This window comes from Schistocerca cancellata, chromosome 3, assembly GCF_023864275.1.
Source record: "Schistocerca cancellata isolate TAMUIC-IGC-003103 chromosome 3, iqSchCanc2.1, whole genome shotgun sequence".
In the NCBI taxonomy this organism is placed as follows: domain Eukaryota; kingdom Metazoa; phylum Arthropoda; class Insecta; order Orthoptera; family Acrididae; genus Schistocerca; species Schistocerca cancellata.
Window position 1 is genome coordinate 288,554,461 of NC_064628.1, and position 17,872 is coordinate 288,572,332.

The window sequence follows — 17,872 nt, forward strand, 5'->3', positions numbered from 1 at the left end:
TTAAAGCCCCACCAACAGAACATGAGTGCAATAAGTGTACCCAAGAGCCAGTAACATATATCAGTTTTGAGTGCAAAAAGTGTACCCAAGAGCCAACAACATGAATCTGTTAGAGAGCTTTCTAGAGGTTGTGTCATTTTATCACAGACTTCAGTGGGATAGCAAGACTGTTACATGAACCACTCAATAAATGAGGAAACTATGAGTGGTCAACTCAGAAGGAAGCAGTTTTCCGGGAATTAAAAGAGAAAATAGTTAGCCTCCCAATCTTACAGTATCCTAATTTTACGGAGCAGTTTATAATCACAATGGACACTATGAAACAGTCGATTTGTGCCCTATTGAGTCAAGGAGAATTAGGACAAGATTTACCAGAAGCCTTTACATCCAGGACACTGAACAATGCTGAGAGAGGATATAGTGCAATCGAGCAAGAGATCTTAGCCACAGTGTAGGCAGTGGACCACTACCGACCCTACATGTACAAAAGAAAATTCATTTTATATACCAATCAGAAACCCTTGAAATGGTTGGCGCACATAATTGATCCATCATTAAGATTAATGAAATTCATAATTAAACTGGCAGAATATGACTTGGAGATAATGTAGAAAAAGAGATAGCAAAACACAGTAGCAGATGGATTGTCAGGCATTATCAGAACACCCAGCTGCAGTTGTTAGGAATGTGGAGGAGGCCAATGATGAAGAACAAGATGACCAGCAAGCAGCCATTAGTATGAGGAGAAACGAGCTATTCTCAAGCAAATTCATTATTCACCAATAGGTGGACACCAAGATGTCAGTCAAATGTATGACTGTGTTAAAAGGTATAGCTCATGAAAAGGTATGAATAAAAACGTAGAAGAGTACATTAAAAGTTGCAAGAGTTGTCAGAGGAATAAGATTATCCCCAATAAAGTTAAGATATACTTAGTGCTGATCAAAATACCCAACCAGGTATTAACCCGTTGTGATGTTAACATAGTCGGACCACTTCAGATAACAGAGAAAGTGACCAAGGCACAGACTTCCAAAGTGACATCCTAAAGAGGGTTTGTTGCTTACCGAAGTTCAAGAAGATTCAGTCTTGCACATACCATCTGCAAGTGAACAAAGCACTCGAAAGAATGCATCAATCACTAACAGAATATCTACGTCACGTGAGAATGAAGCAGGAAAACTGGGTGAATGGATGCATTTTACCTCTTCTGTATATAACGCCACACCATATTCATTAACGGGGTTCACTTCATTTGAGCTATTTTTGGGATAATATGAAACATTCCTGGGATCCTACAGCAGGATGCAGCCAAAGCACAATACAACTACACTGATTACATAACAGAACTAAAGATGCATCAGTCGGCAAATAAGGAACATTACATATTAAAAGAGAACATAGTTACCCACCAATTGTATAGTAACATGATTTCATGAAGCACTCAAAACAGAATGGAATTCAAGGCAGGAGACAATTTACTATTACACACGAAACTTTGAGAATAGGCAGGCAAACAAGTTAACGGGCCCATGGAGAGGATCTTCTCATGTCATGAAGATTCATGGACCAAATGTAGTACTCTAATTAACAAATAAGAAGTTCATAATAGTAACACAAACAGATTAAAGGAGTTCATCTAACATTAAGAATGTGAGATTGAAAGTGAGTTAATTTGTTCTGAAGAAAGAAAGAGAAAGAACAAGGTACATTCTATCTTAAAACTGATTAAAGGGGTACTTATATATAGGAATTCAAAAGTTTTATGTGAGAGAGACTTTGTGGTTTATCCTCGAAGATAGGCTGATCCTTGGTCACTTCACCTCTATTATCCTAACCCTGGCAGCTGTAGCAAACAGGAAGAAGGGACAGAGATGGAATATGTTCATGAGAAACACAAAATTAAAAGTTTAGATGTCCAGATATTAAGACAAACCTCTTTTATTTTACTGATGGCCCCAACGACAATGCTGCTAGGAGCCTTTTTGATAAATGTGTGAATAACAGCAACTTAAATCCAGTATAAGCTAGATGCCTACCAGATGGAGGAGTTTCATGCCACCCCAGAGGTATACTACAACTTGGAAGGAAAAGTAGAGGTCACCGGTATCACATGGAAAATTGTGACATACATCAGTTCACGCAAGTTAGAAGAAAAAGTTGACAAGAAGATACGCGTGGCACAAAGATTACTGGGACAAGTGGTTCCAGATAACAGGGCTGGATGCTATAGGTGGAAACTCCACAGAGAAAATGGTGGAATGGCTCTTCATGAACCACAGCCCAAGCAAGGACTCACAAAGTTTGTAGGATCAGGCAGTAAACTTTAATTTGGCACTTTAAACAAGTAGGACAATGAGTACTTTGAGATCAGGATAAGCAACTGGAACAGGAACAAAAGCAACTATTGCACCTAAGCCAGGAGGAATAAATGATAGTGAAATCTGCAATAACCAATTTTAACTGCATGGGGAATTGGCACTGGTGCACAGTTATCCAGTGGACCAGTACAGAGAAAATTAAGAAAAAAACTCTCTAAATTTCAGAATGAAACAGACCAGAAGTTGCAGTGGTTAACCTTAGAGACAGTTTATAATGAGCAGATGACACAGTTGACAGCAATGTCTCAAGGATTATGAGAAGAATATGAACAGTTATTGGCAGACATCATGAGTCCACAGAAGGGACTATTAGCACCATATATCATTAACACCGTACAGATGATAGAATACCTCCAGTTAATCAGGTACGGCTCTGGTAACAATAAGTTTCCACTAGACCTTAAATAACAGTATGGATATAGGTTCCTCCTAACAATAGAAACCAATGTGTTCCTAATTGACACACGTGTATTTAGCACATGTATTGAAAGTACCCCTAGGAGAGAACCAAGTTTTCAATTTATGCATGGTATTGCTACTACCCATAAGGAGAGAGGAGGATTGGTATGTATATTTGGATTCAGAAACAGACTTTCTACTAATGGACAACGCCAAGCAACAAAATGCTACTTTATTACAGGATCAACTAGACTGTAAAGACGTAGCACAATCCCAAAAGATATTCAAGCACACATTTGCAATTAAAACAACACAATAGCACAACCCCTGTGAGATAGACCTGTTGAAGCAGCTGCAAGAGTTTCCAAATAACTGCATCAACAAAACTGTGTTGATAACCATAGCATTTGGAGCCCACTGGACTCTATGTAGCCTCCAAAGATGAAACATAAACACTGTTATATGGTAGTCGTGAACCAACAGACATATAATCATAAAGAAACAGGTACACAGAAATTCTTCGGAAAGTGTACAGTATACGGCAAGTAGACTATACTGCATACCCAGCAGACAATACAGAATGAGTCATCTGCGGCTTACTACCCAGTGTTAACATATACATGAAGGAGGTCCAGTCCAAAGCTAAAATACAAGCAGATAGTAATGACGTCAGAGAACTTTGCCTACACCTAAGAGAATAAGTCATTTGCAGGACCTAAAATGGATAGAGCAACATCTGTATGAATTAGAAAATAAGTTAGGATTACACACAATAGCAGGGACTGAGAAGAGATCCCACTGGAAAATATGCATTCCCATCTATGCTTTAGTCACCACCACTACCATCCTGTAACCATAGCAGTGATGCTAGGGCATCTCAGATGCAGCATCCAGTGCAGGAAGTGGAATGAAGAGAAGTGGTATGACCATGTGCAAGTGAATTGTGATTCAGCTTAAGTGAAAATCTCACAAGTGCACCTCCCCACATTGAAATTATTCCTAACCACAGTGCTTTGCCACTGGATACACAGGATCACAGATGAAGGATAAAAAAGGATGTGATTACTTATTGTACATATTTGTGTCACAGGGATGTATTAATTCTATCAAGGGGAAAATCTATGTATGTGTGCTTATAGGTTAAAAGAAAAGAGAAACCCAGGTATTTATGTACATATATTACACAACATTGTAACTTATATAAGAAAGAAGCATAAAATTAGTATCTAAGATCTGAGGACAAATCACCTCCTGGTAGGGGAGATGTTATGAGCAAATCATACAAGGTTGCCAGAAAAAGAAAGAAAAACCATCAAAGTCATGTAGAGATGCACAGTGCAAGCTGCTTTCGTCAGTCTGTTAAGAGGTCGTATGCATTGAGATACGGTTTATCTCACACTCACTGATTCCAAACTGGAGCTAAAAAGCAACACAGAACATCCCCACATGTAAGCAGAGAGCCCCAAATGCCATATATAGAGAACCTCAAACACCAAGTAAGGCAGGTTCCAGCAAGTTTCTGAGTTCCAGACAGAGGAGAGTTCCAGCTTTGGATGACTGATAGTCTACTAGTGTGTTTGAGCATTATGCTTAGTTAAATTTGTACACTAAGGAGGATTTGCAAAGCTAGCTTCTGCGTACATCTGGACTAGGGTTATTGGTTTCCATCATACATTTGTCTTCATGTTCCTAATTCTATATGTCACTTTCACTGTGACGAGTACTTGAACCTAAGGGTTCAATTAGAGCAATAGCATCTGGCACTTCCGTGGTTTCTGGTCTGTAGTAGCATATGCTACTTTGTACCCGAATCTTAAAATTGTCACAACCAGGACAGCCATTTGTTCTGGTATTTGATTATCACCACCATATCCGCATCCTTAGCCTAACATCCTAGTCATTCTGCACTGCCTCCAATCACAAAGTCCTGAAAATTCTAAGCTTGAGCCTGTTGCTGTTCCACTCCTGTACACACTCCTCATGTACCAAGAAACTGATGATCTAAAACCCCACATCTCCTCTGATCTGAGTGTGAGCTTCTGAGTAGGTATGTTGCAGTCCACGTCCAGTTACTACAATAACAGGACATATTATGCATGCTGTTTCTTCTAATGATCTGTGAAATTCTTGTTAGGTGATGACACGTGTGTCTGAATATTCTAATGCACTTTAGTGAGACATTACTCCTACAGCGGATAAAACTGCCAATGCACCACACAGAAAAACTATTTCAAACACCATCAAAACATTTATACTACATCTACATCTACATCTACATCTACATCCATACTCCGCAAGCCACCTGACGGTGTGTGGCGGAGGGTACCTTGAGTACCTCTATTGGTTCTCCCTTCTATTCCAGTCTCGTATTGTTCGTGGAAAGAAGGATTGTCGGTATGCCTCTGTGTGGGCTCTAATCTCTCTGATTTTATCCTCATGGTCTCTTCGCGAGATATACGTAGGAGGGAGCAATATACTGCTTGACTCTTCGGTGAAGGTATGTTCTCGAAACTTTGACAAAAGCCCGTACCGAGCTACTGAGCTACTAATCGCTGATTAATCAAAAGATAATATAGATATAGTCTACTACACAAATCTAACAAACATTTCAAGATGTAGCCTTGAAATGCTAGATACTACATGTGATCTCTCAGGTTTTTTCAGCATGATTGATTAATGGTGTGCTTCCAGATATATTGCTGAGTTACTGTTTTCATTTTATGCACAATACTTCAGTGACTGACCCAGCTATCTTCTTCAGGTGATACAAGTTTTGCTGTTATGTGTATTCACTGTCCGGGAGTCCAGACGTAAGAGTCCAGACAGCAAATACACATAACAGTGAAACTCATAGCACCTCTAGAAGACAGCTGGGTCACACGTCGAAATATTGTGCATAAAATGAAAACAATAAGTTGGCAGCAGATCTGGAAGCACAACATTATTTACTATTTGGTCAATAAACATCACTCAATATCCACAGTTTCAAAAGCATTGCTGTCATTATTTAAATTCGTGTGGGAAGTATGCAAAATTCATCTTGACAACTTAAATTCTGTAACACATTATTAAGAAACATATTTTAATATACAGGGTGTTTGGAAATTATAGAATGAAGGTTTTCACGACCAGATGACATAGCTGCTGGTAAACCTTTCGGGATGTGAGGTCGTGTTCCAAGAAACAGTTCTGTTCCTGACATTTCATCCACGACTGCGCTGGAAATCTGTAGAGGCGCTACTCTGCTGAGTCAGTTGGCAAGACTCAGCAGAAGAGTGCCTCTACGGATGTCCAGTGCAGTCCTAGACGAAATGTCAGGAACAGAACCGTTTCTTGGACCACAACCTCACATCCTGAAAGGTTTACCTGCAGCTATGTGTGGAAATTGCCCCTACAAACTTCTACAACTTGTAAATGGGAGCAAGTACATAATGTTTTGTATAGGAATTCATGTGCGGAAAGGTACCGTTTCCGTGCTACAACCATTTGAAAACATGTTGGTAATGAGTAATTTATTAGGTGTGACCCAGTACATCATTTGTTTTAAGGTTCTACTCATTAATAACCAGAGAAACTGCTTGTGTACTCACTGACGGGTTCTCTTCAACGTGATGCAGTACAGTTTCTTGCACTCTGAGAATTTGGCGTCTCTTTGGAGGACAACAGTCATTCCTGCTGACGGTGACGGTACCCCTTTCTCAAAGCCATTACATAATTGTGGTGAAAGGTGTATGCAATAGAGTCATAAATTGTGGGCAACAATCTTGATAAAGGCAACGAGGAGCTCTTACTGTGAACTTTGCTATAAAGAAGGACCGTGCTGGTATATTCTGAAAACCTGATTCAGTCATGTTGCTCTATAAGTAAGACATATGGATGAGGCTCAAATCGGGTCAGAGAGGCAGGATAGATTGCAAATGACATCAGTATGATGTAAGAACCCCTCCCTGACTACCCTGTTGCATACCTATCTAGCAAATGTTTTCAAACGGCTGTAGCAAGGAAACAATATGTTTCCAGACACAGGTTTCAATTCAAAATACAGTGGGACTTCAATTTTACGTTCTCCAATTTTACATTTTTTGTGATTCTACACCATAAATTCATAGCCCCTTTGAAAAACCTGTAAGATCAATAATAAAAATTACCCAATTTTACATTTCTTCCTTGTAAGGTTCGATTCTACATTCTCTTTCGATGTCTCACTTGACTTTGTCCCATTTTCTTCCTATTGACATTTGATGTGAGTGAATGAGTTATAAGTGGCATAAAAGATAGATGGTTTGCACCATGGGTGATGGGGGAATTAAGGGAATATTTCAGTCTGTTGCAAAGAGGGGTAATGTGCAAGGGGATATGCTGACATAATCCACGATTGGTGTCGCCACCACAGCTTGCAACGTTTAGCTTCACCATGCAATTATGATACAAATACTGCTAGATTGTGGCAGCATTGGAAAAACAGGACAGTCTAAATAAAGTGTTCCAGACCAAGGCAATACGTACCAATGGGGGCCAGCCACCACCTTTTCTTGAGGCACTTATAACTCAGTCTTGTCTTTTTGCAAATATTTCCAATACACTGTACTCAGCAACAATATCGATCATCAACCTTTTAAATTCAAACACTGAGTTTCGAAGAATATGCTTGGTCATAAACAAGGAAATGTCGGCTGTTTCCAGCTAGTGAAATCTTACTGGTTGGCGACTTGTTATGCCACCCAACAGCCAGTGCAGCCACTGCATCACACTAACATAAGTAAAATGAGCTCACCTGCTGGGTGTGGAGAAGAGGAGAGGCTCCTCAATGACGGGAGTGCAGGTATGGATGAAAGCATTTTATAAAGTGCTGAAAGTATACTTTTCATGCAAATCATGTGCTATGGCAGAGATGTCTCACAGAAATACAACAAGGGTTTTGCCATAGCTCATTTTAAAGACTTTCATGCGCAAATCTGACACAATACAGTTGCAACATCTACATACACTACTCATGTATAGACTCTGCACCACACACTGCAGACTGTTAAGTTTGGCAGCAGTGATACAAGCCATCAGACGAAACTGTAGCACTTGAGCTCGCTTTTAAATTTACATTTTACACATCATACAGAAGTTCATAGAGCCGACTTCTAATAAGCTTGTATCAATTGGAGAAGTACACCCATTTTTTCACATGTCTATTTCTCTCAGCAAGAGAAGAAAAAAACGCAACCCAAATGTTAGATTCTGATGCCTTTCAGCACACTTCACAATTTTCGTTTTAATTCACCATTTGCTATTTTCTGGGTGAGCACAAAGGAAAGTTCTCTCAAAGACACATGTTTTGATGTATAATTTGTGGTTCTAGAATGTCAGAAAATAGCTTGATTACCTTGTATTTAGATACTAAGCTTTTACTTAATGTTATATATTGTGATTTTTTAAGAACCGATGAAATTCATTGTCACAAATTATTGTATGAACACTGTATAGGAGAGGATTACGATTTTTAATCATATATGCCAATTACACACATTTTTGTTCATATTTTGGGGGTTTTATCATTTTCTTTGATTCTGCATTTTCCTCAGTTTTGCATTTTTTATGTCTGGAACAAACAAAAACATGAAATAGGGGTTTCACTGAATTATCTATTCGGTCCCCTCTACAAGTCCTAGAAGTTTGTAATGGGAATTTCAGAACACCTTATACATATTAGGACAGCATCAGCTAGAACCCTTAACTATGAGCCGCACCTGCACACGGCAAACAGATAAAATATTTCATAAAATATTTCAAAATTAATTGTTGCTTTTTGATCAATTCAAAGTCCTTTCAAGTATAGAAAAGAAGGAAAGAAGGAGAGAAAGAAGAAATGTTTAAGCTAGTGATAAATCAAAGAATTCTAGGATGTACACAAAATAAACAAACAAGTGTCAAACAATAAACTGGGTTCAGTTGGTTCTCACTTATTCATCGTCTTTTGCATTATTGCAATCTCTTTTACACACAGCCTTGTTCTACTGATTTTACATCAACATAAGTATAGTCTGTTATTTACAATACTCTCATGTGTTTCCTTCCTTCTATCTTACTTTTTCTTTTGGTTTTGAGACAGTTGTATGAAGTCTGAAATGCTTGAAAAATTATAACACAGTCTTACGATTGTATTACTAATGCTCTCCATCTCCAATTGAAGACAAACATGATCTTTGTTTATCTATCACTATTCATATTTAATACTTTTACACTTCTTGTTAAAATACATGTAAATGGTATGTCTACCTTCAATCTCAGTCCAGTCAACTGCTACTTCTGCAATAGGAATTTTCAGCTTCTGGGCAATGTACAAAAGCTCCACATCAAATGCCCTGGAAGAAATGTACATATTATCCAAAAGAAGCACTGAGTACTATTTAATATGCATTTAAAGCATATAAAGTTCTTAAATATGAAATCATCTGACTGTTTTGCTACCAGAGCCCACTTTCTCCTGCATATGACTAACATACTAACTTTGGTGGAAGAAAATTTGTCAAGTACTGATAGAGAAACAGGTAACTACTATCTTCCATTTCAGTCATTATTACTTAGTAACTCAAAACACACTTAACGTTCTCTGTGGGCAAACATTTTTCCATTATGATTTAACATGACCATAGTCTTTCTGGACAATGCTGAATAAAGGAACATATATATATAAAGCAACTGCAACTTTCTTTTCTTCCCAAATTTTTTGTCAAGCTTAAGAAGTTGCATGGTCATTAATGATTCACAGCAGATGAGACATGATGCTGTAACAGAGAGAGAGAGAGAGAGAGAGAGAGAGAGAGAGAGAGAGAGAGAGAGAGAGGGAGAGGGAGAGAGAAGAGAGGAGAGAGAGAGAGAGAGAGAGAGAGAGAGAGAGAGAGAGAGAGGTGTGTGTGTACATGCCTTATAACACCTTGAATGTTTAGAGATGACCAAATTCATTTTCATCTTCAAAAACAAAACAACAAATACACTGCAAACATTAATCTTGCAACTACCAAAGACCACACTCATGGTTTTACAGTTGCTCCTGCTAATGATAGACTATTTTATCAATAGATGATAATTCTACCATATCATAATGACTTATTAATCTTGTCAACTTTTTTCCATATACACCAGTTTTAAAATTTCAGAAGGCTTGTCATCAAATGGTAGCACAAAATTTGTAACAATCCACACACAAGAATTCATTTACCTCTTTTAAAAGTATCCCGGGTGAGTCGTGTAACATTACCACTGGAAACACCTCCCAAGCCACAACAGACACTGAATTACCAATTCCACAGACCGAAAGTGAGGAGAGGGGCTGGTGTAATTGGTTAATACAAACAATTGAGAAATGCACAGAAGTATGAGTTTCAAAACATACTTTTTTATGGAAAACTGTTATTATTTTTAGCACAACTGAAAATAGAAGCTAATACTTAATCAATGCTGTTTGTTACATTGTAAAATGTTAAATACATCCAGAGTAATTTGTAATGCAAAGCTGACACTTGAGTAACTTCTCAGCAGTTCAATCGTGTGTATCAGAGAGAACCGAATTAATTACGAGTACAAAAAGAACAGTAGTGTAATATAAGTACAGAAGAGACATGAACAGCATGTTACATCCAAATGTTAACATTTTATTAGTTTTTTCCTCTGAAGAATACTGTACGGCACTGATTTGTTACAAGAAAATGTACATTAACATGAGAATGTAGTTAAACTCACAAATATGCTTTTTGTTTTCAATTACAGAATGTAAAAGAGTGTGTCCTGACATTTCAGGCCAATAACTGTTCAACCCCCCCCCCCCCCCTCCCCCGCCCCTGCCCCCTCCATGAAACATGGACTGAACCATGGACCTCGTCGTTGATGGGGGGGCTTGAGTGTCTCAGCAATGCAGAAAGCCATACCACAGATGTGACCACAACGGAGGGGTATCTGCTAAGAGGACAGACAAGCATGTGGGATCGGGGCATGGAGAGTCAGATCCCTTAATCGGGCAAATAGGTTAGAAAATTTAAAATGGGAAATGATAGGTTAAAGTTAGATATAGTGCGAATTAGTGAAGTTCAGTGGAAGGAGGAACACGACTTCCGGTCAGGTGAATACAGGGTTATAAATACAAAATCAAATAGGGGTAATGTAGGAGTAGGTTTAATAATGAATAAAAAAAATAGTGTCACGTAGAAGACAGTGTAATTAGATGAATGACAAACACTAACTTCACTTAACGAAGCTTTATTCAGCACTTGCACATACAAGCGAACTGCCTCTGGCCAGAACACATACAGTATATACACTGCTACAGAACATTCCAGTACAATGATTCTTTACATTTGTAGATACTTCTAGAATGTAGTCGAACCAAATATAGAAATTAAAATTGTACAGTCCAGGTGTGTTTTGAACTCATGAGCCTGCATGCAACAGTTAGTATCATAACCACTACACCACAGTGCTACTCAGCTTTTTCTGTGACATTGCTCCCTCCGTCTCGCTGTTACGTCCTCCTAATCCGGGAACGAGTCATCAGTCCTGCATACTCCGACTCTCGATGACTGATTCTCACCCTGGCAGTGATCTTCTTAGAACTTCTTTTGCCGCTATGCTCTTTGTCACCTTTCCGCTTGTTGCCTGTCGCTGGAGCTTTTAATTTACACTGGGTTGCAAGATCCTAATAGGGCTTCATTCAAAGGATGTGGACCATTCTCTGATCTTTCGTTGTCTTGTATCAGGGTCAAAATCTTCAACTTCATAAGTAACATCGGACAATTGTCTTACAACCTTATAAGATCCAAAGTAGCGCCTGACGAGCTTCTCAGAGAGACCAACCTTCCGAACAGGAGTGAAGATCCAGACAACGTCACCAGGCTGGTAGAGAACAGGGCGGAGGCTCACATCATACCTTCAGCGATCGTTTTCTTGAGCCTGCAGCGAGCGGAGTCGAGCTAACTGCCGAGCTTCCTCAGCTCTGGTTAACACCTGGCCGATGCAGTCGTCGTCCGCATCATCAGGATGTAACAGAAACACAGCGTCCATCGTCGTAGTCGCCTCACACCCATGCAACAGGAAAAATGGTGTAAATCCTGTGGTGTATTGTTGGTGGTGTTTTAGGCAAACATTACAAAAGGTAGCACCTCATCGCAGTTGCTCTGTTCAACATCGAAGAGTCGGCCAAGGTCTTAGTAAGGCGTTCAGTAAGCCCGTTAGTTTGCGGATGGTAGGCAATCGTCATGTGATGAGTAATGTTTCACCGACGGTTTATCTCTGTCACAAGATTCGATTAAAAAACTTTCCCTCAATCCGTAATTAACGACCTTGGGGCACCGTGTTTTAATACAATGTCTTCCACTATCAATTTGGCTACCTTGAATGCTTTGGCTGTTTTTGCAGCACATGGCCCAGATCACAGCAAGACATTCCCTTTCTGTAGTTGAGTAGTTTCTCTCGCTTTTGTAAGTGTCCTAGAAGCATAGGCTATAACCTTCTCTTTTCCATCCGAAATTTGCACCAGAACAGCATTGATCCCATACCCGCTGGCATCTGTGTGTAGTTCTGTAGGTGCTCTCTCATCATACAGACCAAGTACAGGGTCAGTCGTCAGAGTTTCTCGCAGCACATCGAAAGAATCTTGTTGAGCACCACCCCCGATAAATTTAGCATCAGCTTTTAACAACTCTTGGAGTGGCCTGGCTTTGATACAAAATTCTATGATAAAACGATGGTAATAATGACATAATCCGAGGAAGCTTCTCACATCTCTAATACTTTTAGGAATAGAAATTCCGTTACAGATCTCACTTTTTCTGGGTCTGGCCACACACCTTCGTTTGACACAAGGTGTCCAGGTATTTTGATTTCTTTTGCTCCAAAGAGACACTTTCTTGGATTATTTTTCAGTCCACTTTGTTGGAGACACTTAAGAACGGCCTTCAGTCTTTTTATATGTTCGTCAAATGTCTCTGAGAACACTATAATGTCATCCAAATAACAAAGACACATTGTCCACTTCAGGTGCCACAGAAGATTATCCATCATCCGTTCAAAAGTTGCTGGTGCATCACACAAACCAAATGGCATCATCTTAAACTCATACAGGCCCTCAGGGGTGATGACTGCAGTTTTCTAACGATCAGCCTCATCTACTTCAATTTGCCAATATCCCGAGTACATGTCCACGGATGAGAAAAACTTAGCCCCCTTCAGACAATCTAGTGTATCATCAGTTCTTGGAAGAAGGTAAACGTCCTTTTTAGTTACCTTATTAAGCTTCCTGTAATCAACACAAAAGTGCCAACTGCCATCCTTCTTCCTGACGAGGACCACTGGTGACGACCATGGGCCCTGTGAAGGCTGAATGATGTCATTCTTCATCATTTTCTCTATCTCATCGCGAATTATTCAACATTCAGTTGCTGACACACAGTATGCTCTCTGGCTTATTGGTTGATGGCCTCCATTGCTAATCCGGTGCTTCATCGTCAATTTGTCTAATTTGCTCTTCACCTGTGGATTGAAGCATTCAGAGAACTCTTGAAGAATGGCAAGTAGCTTCTTCTGTTGTTCCTTAGTGAGATCTGGGGATAGTCAAGCTAGAAGATCTTGTCTTGTAGTGGTAGCACTAATTTCGCCCACATACTTGGCTTGGGAGGTTTCTATGACGCTCAGCTTTTCTTCAATTAATGGCTCAGCGTTTGCTACATACATACGTGTTGGAAGGATTTGCATTTCTCGGTGACAGTCAACTATACACAATTCACTGAATTCGCTCTTAAATGAGATGACAGAGGCTGCGATGACCAAGTTATTCTTCAAGGGTATGCTTCTCTTACATTCCACTACAAGATCCATGGGTTGATGCATGGCACGACACGTGACAGTTACCTATCTAGCACTGACTGCAGGAATGATCACTTCATCCAGTATACATAGTCTCCACACACTCGGATGCGCATCTTCCTGTACACAGTATCTCATCTCATCTAGCATAATCTTCGAGCAACCACAATTATAATTGCCTGAGAAGCTTTCAAAAAGTCCCATCCCAGAATGACATCATGACTACACTCTTGTAAGACAATGAATTCTAAGGGCTACGTATGGCCACTTATACCCATACGAATGGTACATCTTCCTGTAGGTTTTACATTTTTCCCATTAGCCACCTTTAGCAGAGATGTTTTGTTGTGACTCGCCTATCATTCAAAGCGCCGCCATGCAATTACGCGTGTCCTCTACGTGTGGCGCTGTCTGCCAGCCATGCAGCAGCTGCGCCACCTAAGTGGCCAGCCGAGCAGCGGCCGCTAGACTGGGACTCAGTGCTCATTCGAATGCTAACGTGTACACACGTCTTGCTTGTCAACTTACTCTGTGACTTATATGTGTTGTGTCGTTCTGAATTATATGTGTTAAACTTGATGTTATAACAATTGGCGATGAGGTAGTGGATTTTTCCTTTTCACCGTTGACCCACAGGGTTCCATGGCTACTGTCGAGCAACTATTGCAAAATCTCCTTGAACAGCAAACGCTTCTAACAGCGGCGATTCACGATTTCATTGCGGCGTCAAATGCGGGGCATTTCTCGTCGTCGGCTATACCTCCTTTTCCTCCTTACGACGAGACGGCGGAAGACTGGTCTGATTATGAAAAACGTCTTCGACAGCACTTCTTGGCCTTTCATGTCACGGACGAACAACCATGTAAAAGTCTCTGTTCCTTTCCTGGATTTCACCTCAAATGTATCGGTTGTTGTCGCAATTGGCTCCTTTGAAGGATCCTGCATCTTTCTCTTTTGCTGAAATGTGCTCACTTCTGTCTGTCTATTTTCAAAAGCAAACGCATGTGGTAGCCTCTTGTGTTGCCTTTTATCATTGTCAAAAACAGCCACATCAATCCTATCGCGCTTGGGCTGCTGAACTTCACGGCCTCAGTCGAAAGTGTCAATTTGTTACTGACGTTCACAAAGAATCCTATGCCGATTCCATGGTATGGGATGCTATTATCCGGTCGGCGCCCGACAAAGAAGTTCGGCAACGTGCCCTTCAGTTGGCGAATCTGACTCTAGATGAAGTTCTCTCCATTGCGCAGTCATTTGAAATTTCTCGCGCTGCTGGGGAACAAATAGAGGTGTGGGGTGATGTCGGGGAAATACAACCTCTGTGCGCTGTTGACGACGTGTGCGGCGCGTCCCCGCCGGCCGACGTGGCCGCAGTGTGCTCCCACACGCAGCCTCGGCCTAGCCGTAAACAACCCGCTAAGAAACTGCAGCAAAACCCCCAGCAACTTCCTTCATGTCCGCAGTGTTTTACGAAACATTCACGCAAAGATTGTCCCCAACGTTGGGCTGTGTGTCACAATTGCAAAAAGAAAGGTCATGTGTCTTCCGTTTGCAAATCCGACCGCATACATGATGTTCATGAACATGACGCTGATTCTGATTCTTTGTTGTCTGCCAATTGCACTTCTTCCCTTTCAGGGAAGTTATTCCTCACTGTCCAAATCCTTGGTCGAGATGTTCGCATGCAAGTGGATACCGGTTCTGCTGCCACTATAATTAATTCTCAGATGTATCTTCAGTTGGGTTCTCCACTCCTGTCACCTGTCACTTGGCAATTACGGACGTACAATAAACAGAAGATTTCTCTCTTGGGACAGTTTAATGCTGAGGTATCTTACAAATCCGTCGTTCGCACTGTTCCCATATTTGTGGTCGACCAGAGCAACGCAGAAAATCTTTTTGGTTTCGATGCCTTTCGCGTTTTTGGGTTCTCCATAGATGACTCTGTCAATATTGTCTCTGATGCTATTCCTTATGCTCAACTGGATTCCTTGTCGATGACATTTTCGTCCCTTTTTTCTCCTGGGTTAGGCCGTGCAAACGACTTTGAAGCTCATATCACACTCAAACCCACTGCTCGGCCTAAGTTTTTTCGGGCTCAGCCCATTCCTGTGGCCCTTCATGATCAGGTAAAACGGGAGTTGGATCGTCTCACTACTTCAGGGGTCTTGCTTCCTGTCACTTCCAGTGAGTGGTCCTCTCCTCTCGTTGTCGTTGCTAAGCCAAATGGTGATATTCATCTCTGTGGTGATTTCAAAGCCACTGTAAATGCTCAATGCCTCATTGACACTTACCCTATGCCCCGTCCTGAACTGTTCACTAAACTTGCTGGAGGCCAGTATTTTTCTAAAATTGACCTGTCAGAAGCTTATCATCAACTTCCTCTCGACGCTGCTTCCCGGCAGTTTCTGGTACTTAACATGCCTTTCGGCCTCTATCAATACCAACGCTTGCCATTCGGGGTTGCTAGCGCCCCTGCTCTCTTTCAGCGATTCTTGGAACAATTATTGCTCCCTGTCCCTGGGTGTATCAATTACATGGACGACATTGTTGTCACTGGCTCCACCACTGAAGAACATCTTCAAAATCTCCGCACACTTTTTCATGTCTTGCAGACTGCCGGTCTTAAGTGTAATCTTCAGAAATCACAATTTTTTCAGGCATCTATCACGTACTTGGGGTTTCAACTCTCTCGGGATGGTATTCGTCCGCTTCAGCAAACTGTCGCTGCGATCGATGCCCTTCCTCGCCCTACATCTGTTAAGGAACTGCAGGCCTTCTTGGGGAAAATACCATTACTATCACAAATTTTTACCATCTGCAGCTTCGGTGGCTCAGCCGTTGCATCGCCTGTTGCATAAAAATGTGCCTTTTCACTGGTCCGCGTCATGCAAAGCGGCTTTCCAGAAATTGAAGACTATGCTGAAACAGGCCCCGTGCCTGGCTACTTATCGACCTGGCCAACATCTTGTTCTTGCCACAGACGCCTCTCAATAGGGATCGGTGCAGTCCTTGCGCACCGTTTTTCTGACGGTTCGGAACAACCCATTGCTTATGCCTCCAAAACGCTCACGGATGCGCAACAAAAGTATTCTCAAATTGAGAAAGAAGCTTTGGCCATTATTTATGCTCTTCATAAATTTGGAGTTTTTCTCTATGGATCAAAATTTCATCTTGTTACGGATCACAAACCACTTGTTTCCTTGTTTCATCCATCAACGTCACTTCCCGACAAGGCTGCACACCGCCTCCAGCGTTGGGCTCTTTACTTGTCTCGTTTCAATTATGAGATTCATTTCCGGCCAACGGCTCAACATGCAAATGCTGATGCTCTGTCTCGCCTTCCCATGGGTCCTGATCAGGCATTCGATAGGGACGAACTTTTGTGTTTCCACCTGGATGTTGCTGAGCAGCGGGTTGTGGACGGGTTCCCCATCACTGGGGACAGGCTGGCGGCTGCTACGGGTTCTGACCCTACCCTCTCCCGGGTTTTACGCAGTATTCAGAAGGGTTCGCCAGATCGCCCGTCCGCTAAGACTTCTGATCCGTTGCAGAACTACTACGCTTTGCGCTACCGCCTCACGCCTAGGGATGGTGTTATCCTTCTCTCCACTGACAATGCTTCGCCGTGTGTTGTGGTACCAGCGTCTTCGCGTGCTTCAGTCTTGCGCCTTCTTCACCAAGGGCACTGGGGTGTGTCTCACAAAAAATCTCTGGCGCGCCGTCATGTGTACTGGCCTGGCATCGACTCTGAAATAACACACATGGTCGCTGCCTGCGGCCCTTGTGCGTCACAGGCCGCTGCCCCGAATTCCTCTGTCACCATGGCCTTCGCCTGAGAAGCCCTGGGAGCGCATTCATGCTGACTTTGTGGGACCCTTTTTAGGTACTTATTGGCTCCTCGTAATTGACGCCTACTCTAACTTTCCTTTCATTGTTCGTTGCACGTCGCCTACCACCGCGGCAACCACCAGTGCTCTCACCCGCATTTTTTCTTTGGAAGGCCTCCCCTCTACTCTTGTTACTGATAATGGTCCGCAATTTGCCTCTTCCAAATTTGCAGATTTTTGTGCTCGTCACGGCGTTATGCATGTCACGGCCCCGCCGTTCCATCCACAATCCAACGGTGAGGCTGAACGACTGGTCCGCACATTTAAGGCTCAGATGCAGAAACTTCTGACTTCTTCTGCTGCTGATGATGCGCTTCTCCAGTTTCTGGCGTCTTACCGTTTCACCCCCATGGACGA

At 41.6% G+C, this 17,872-nt stretch overlaps 1 protein-coding gene across 1 annotated transcript in view; it reads right to left on the bottom strand.

The window, feature by feature from the left end:
• The window catches only part of LOC126174969 (dolichyl-phosphate beta-glucosyltransferase), a 119,923-nt gene that overhangs the window by 3,823 nt on the left and 98,228 nt on the right, over positions 1 to 17,872 (bottom strand). The window contains exon 6 of the mRNA XM_049921439.1: positions 9,048 to 9,133. Coding sequence (XP_049777396.1) covers positions 9,048 to 9,133 — 86 coding nt within the window. The remainder of the gene's footprint in view (positions 1 to 9,047; positions 9,134 to 17,872) is intronic.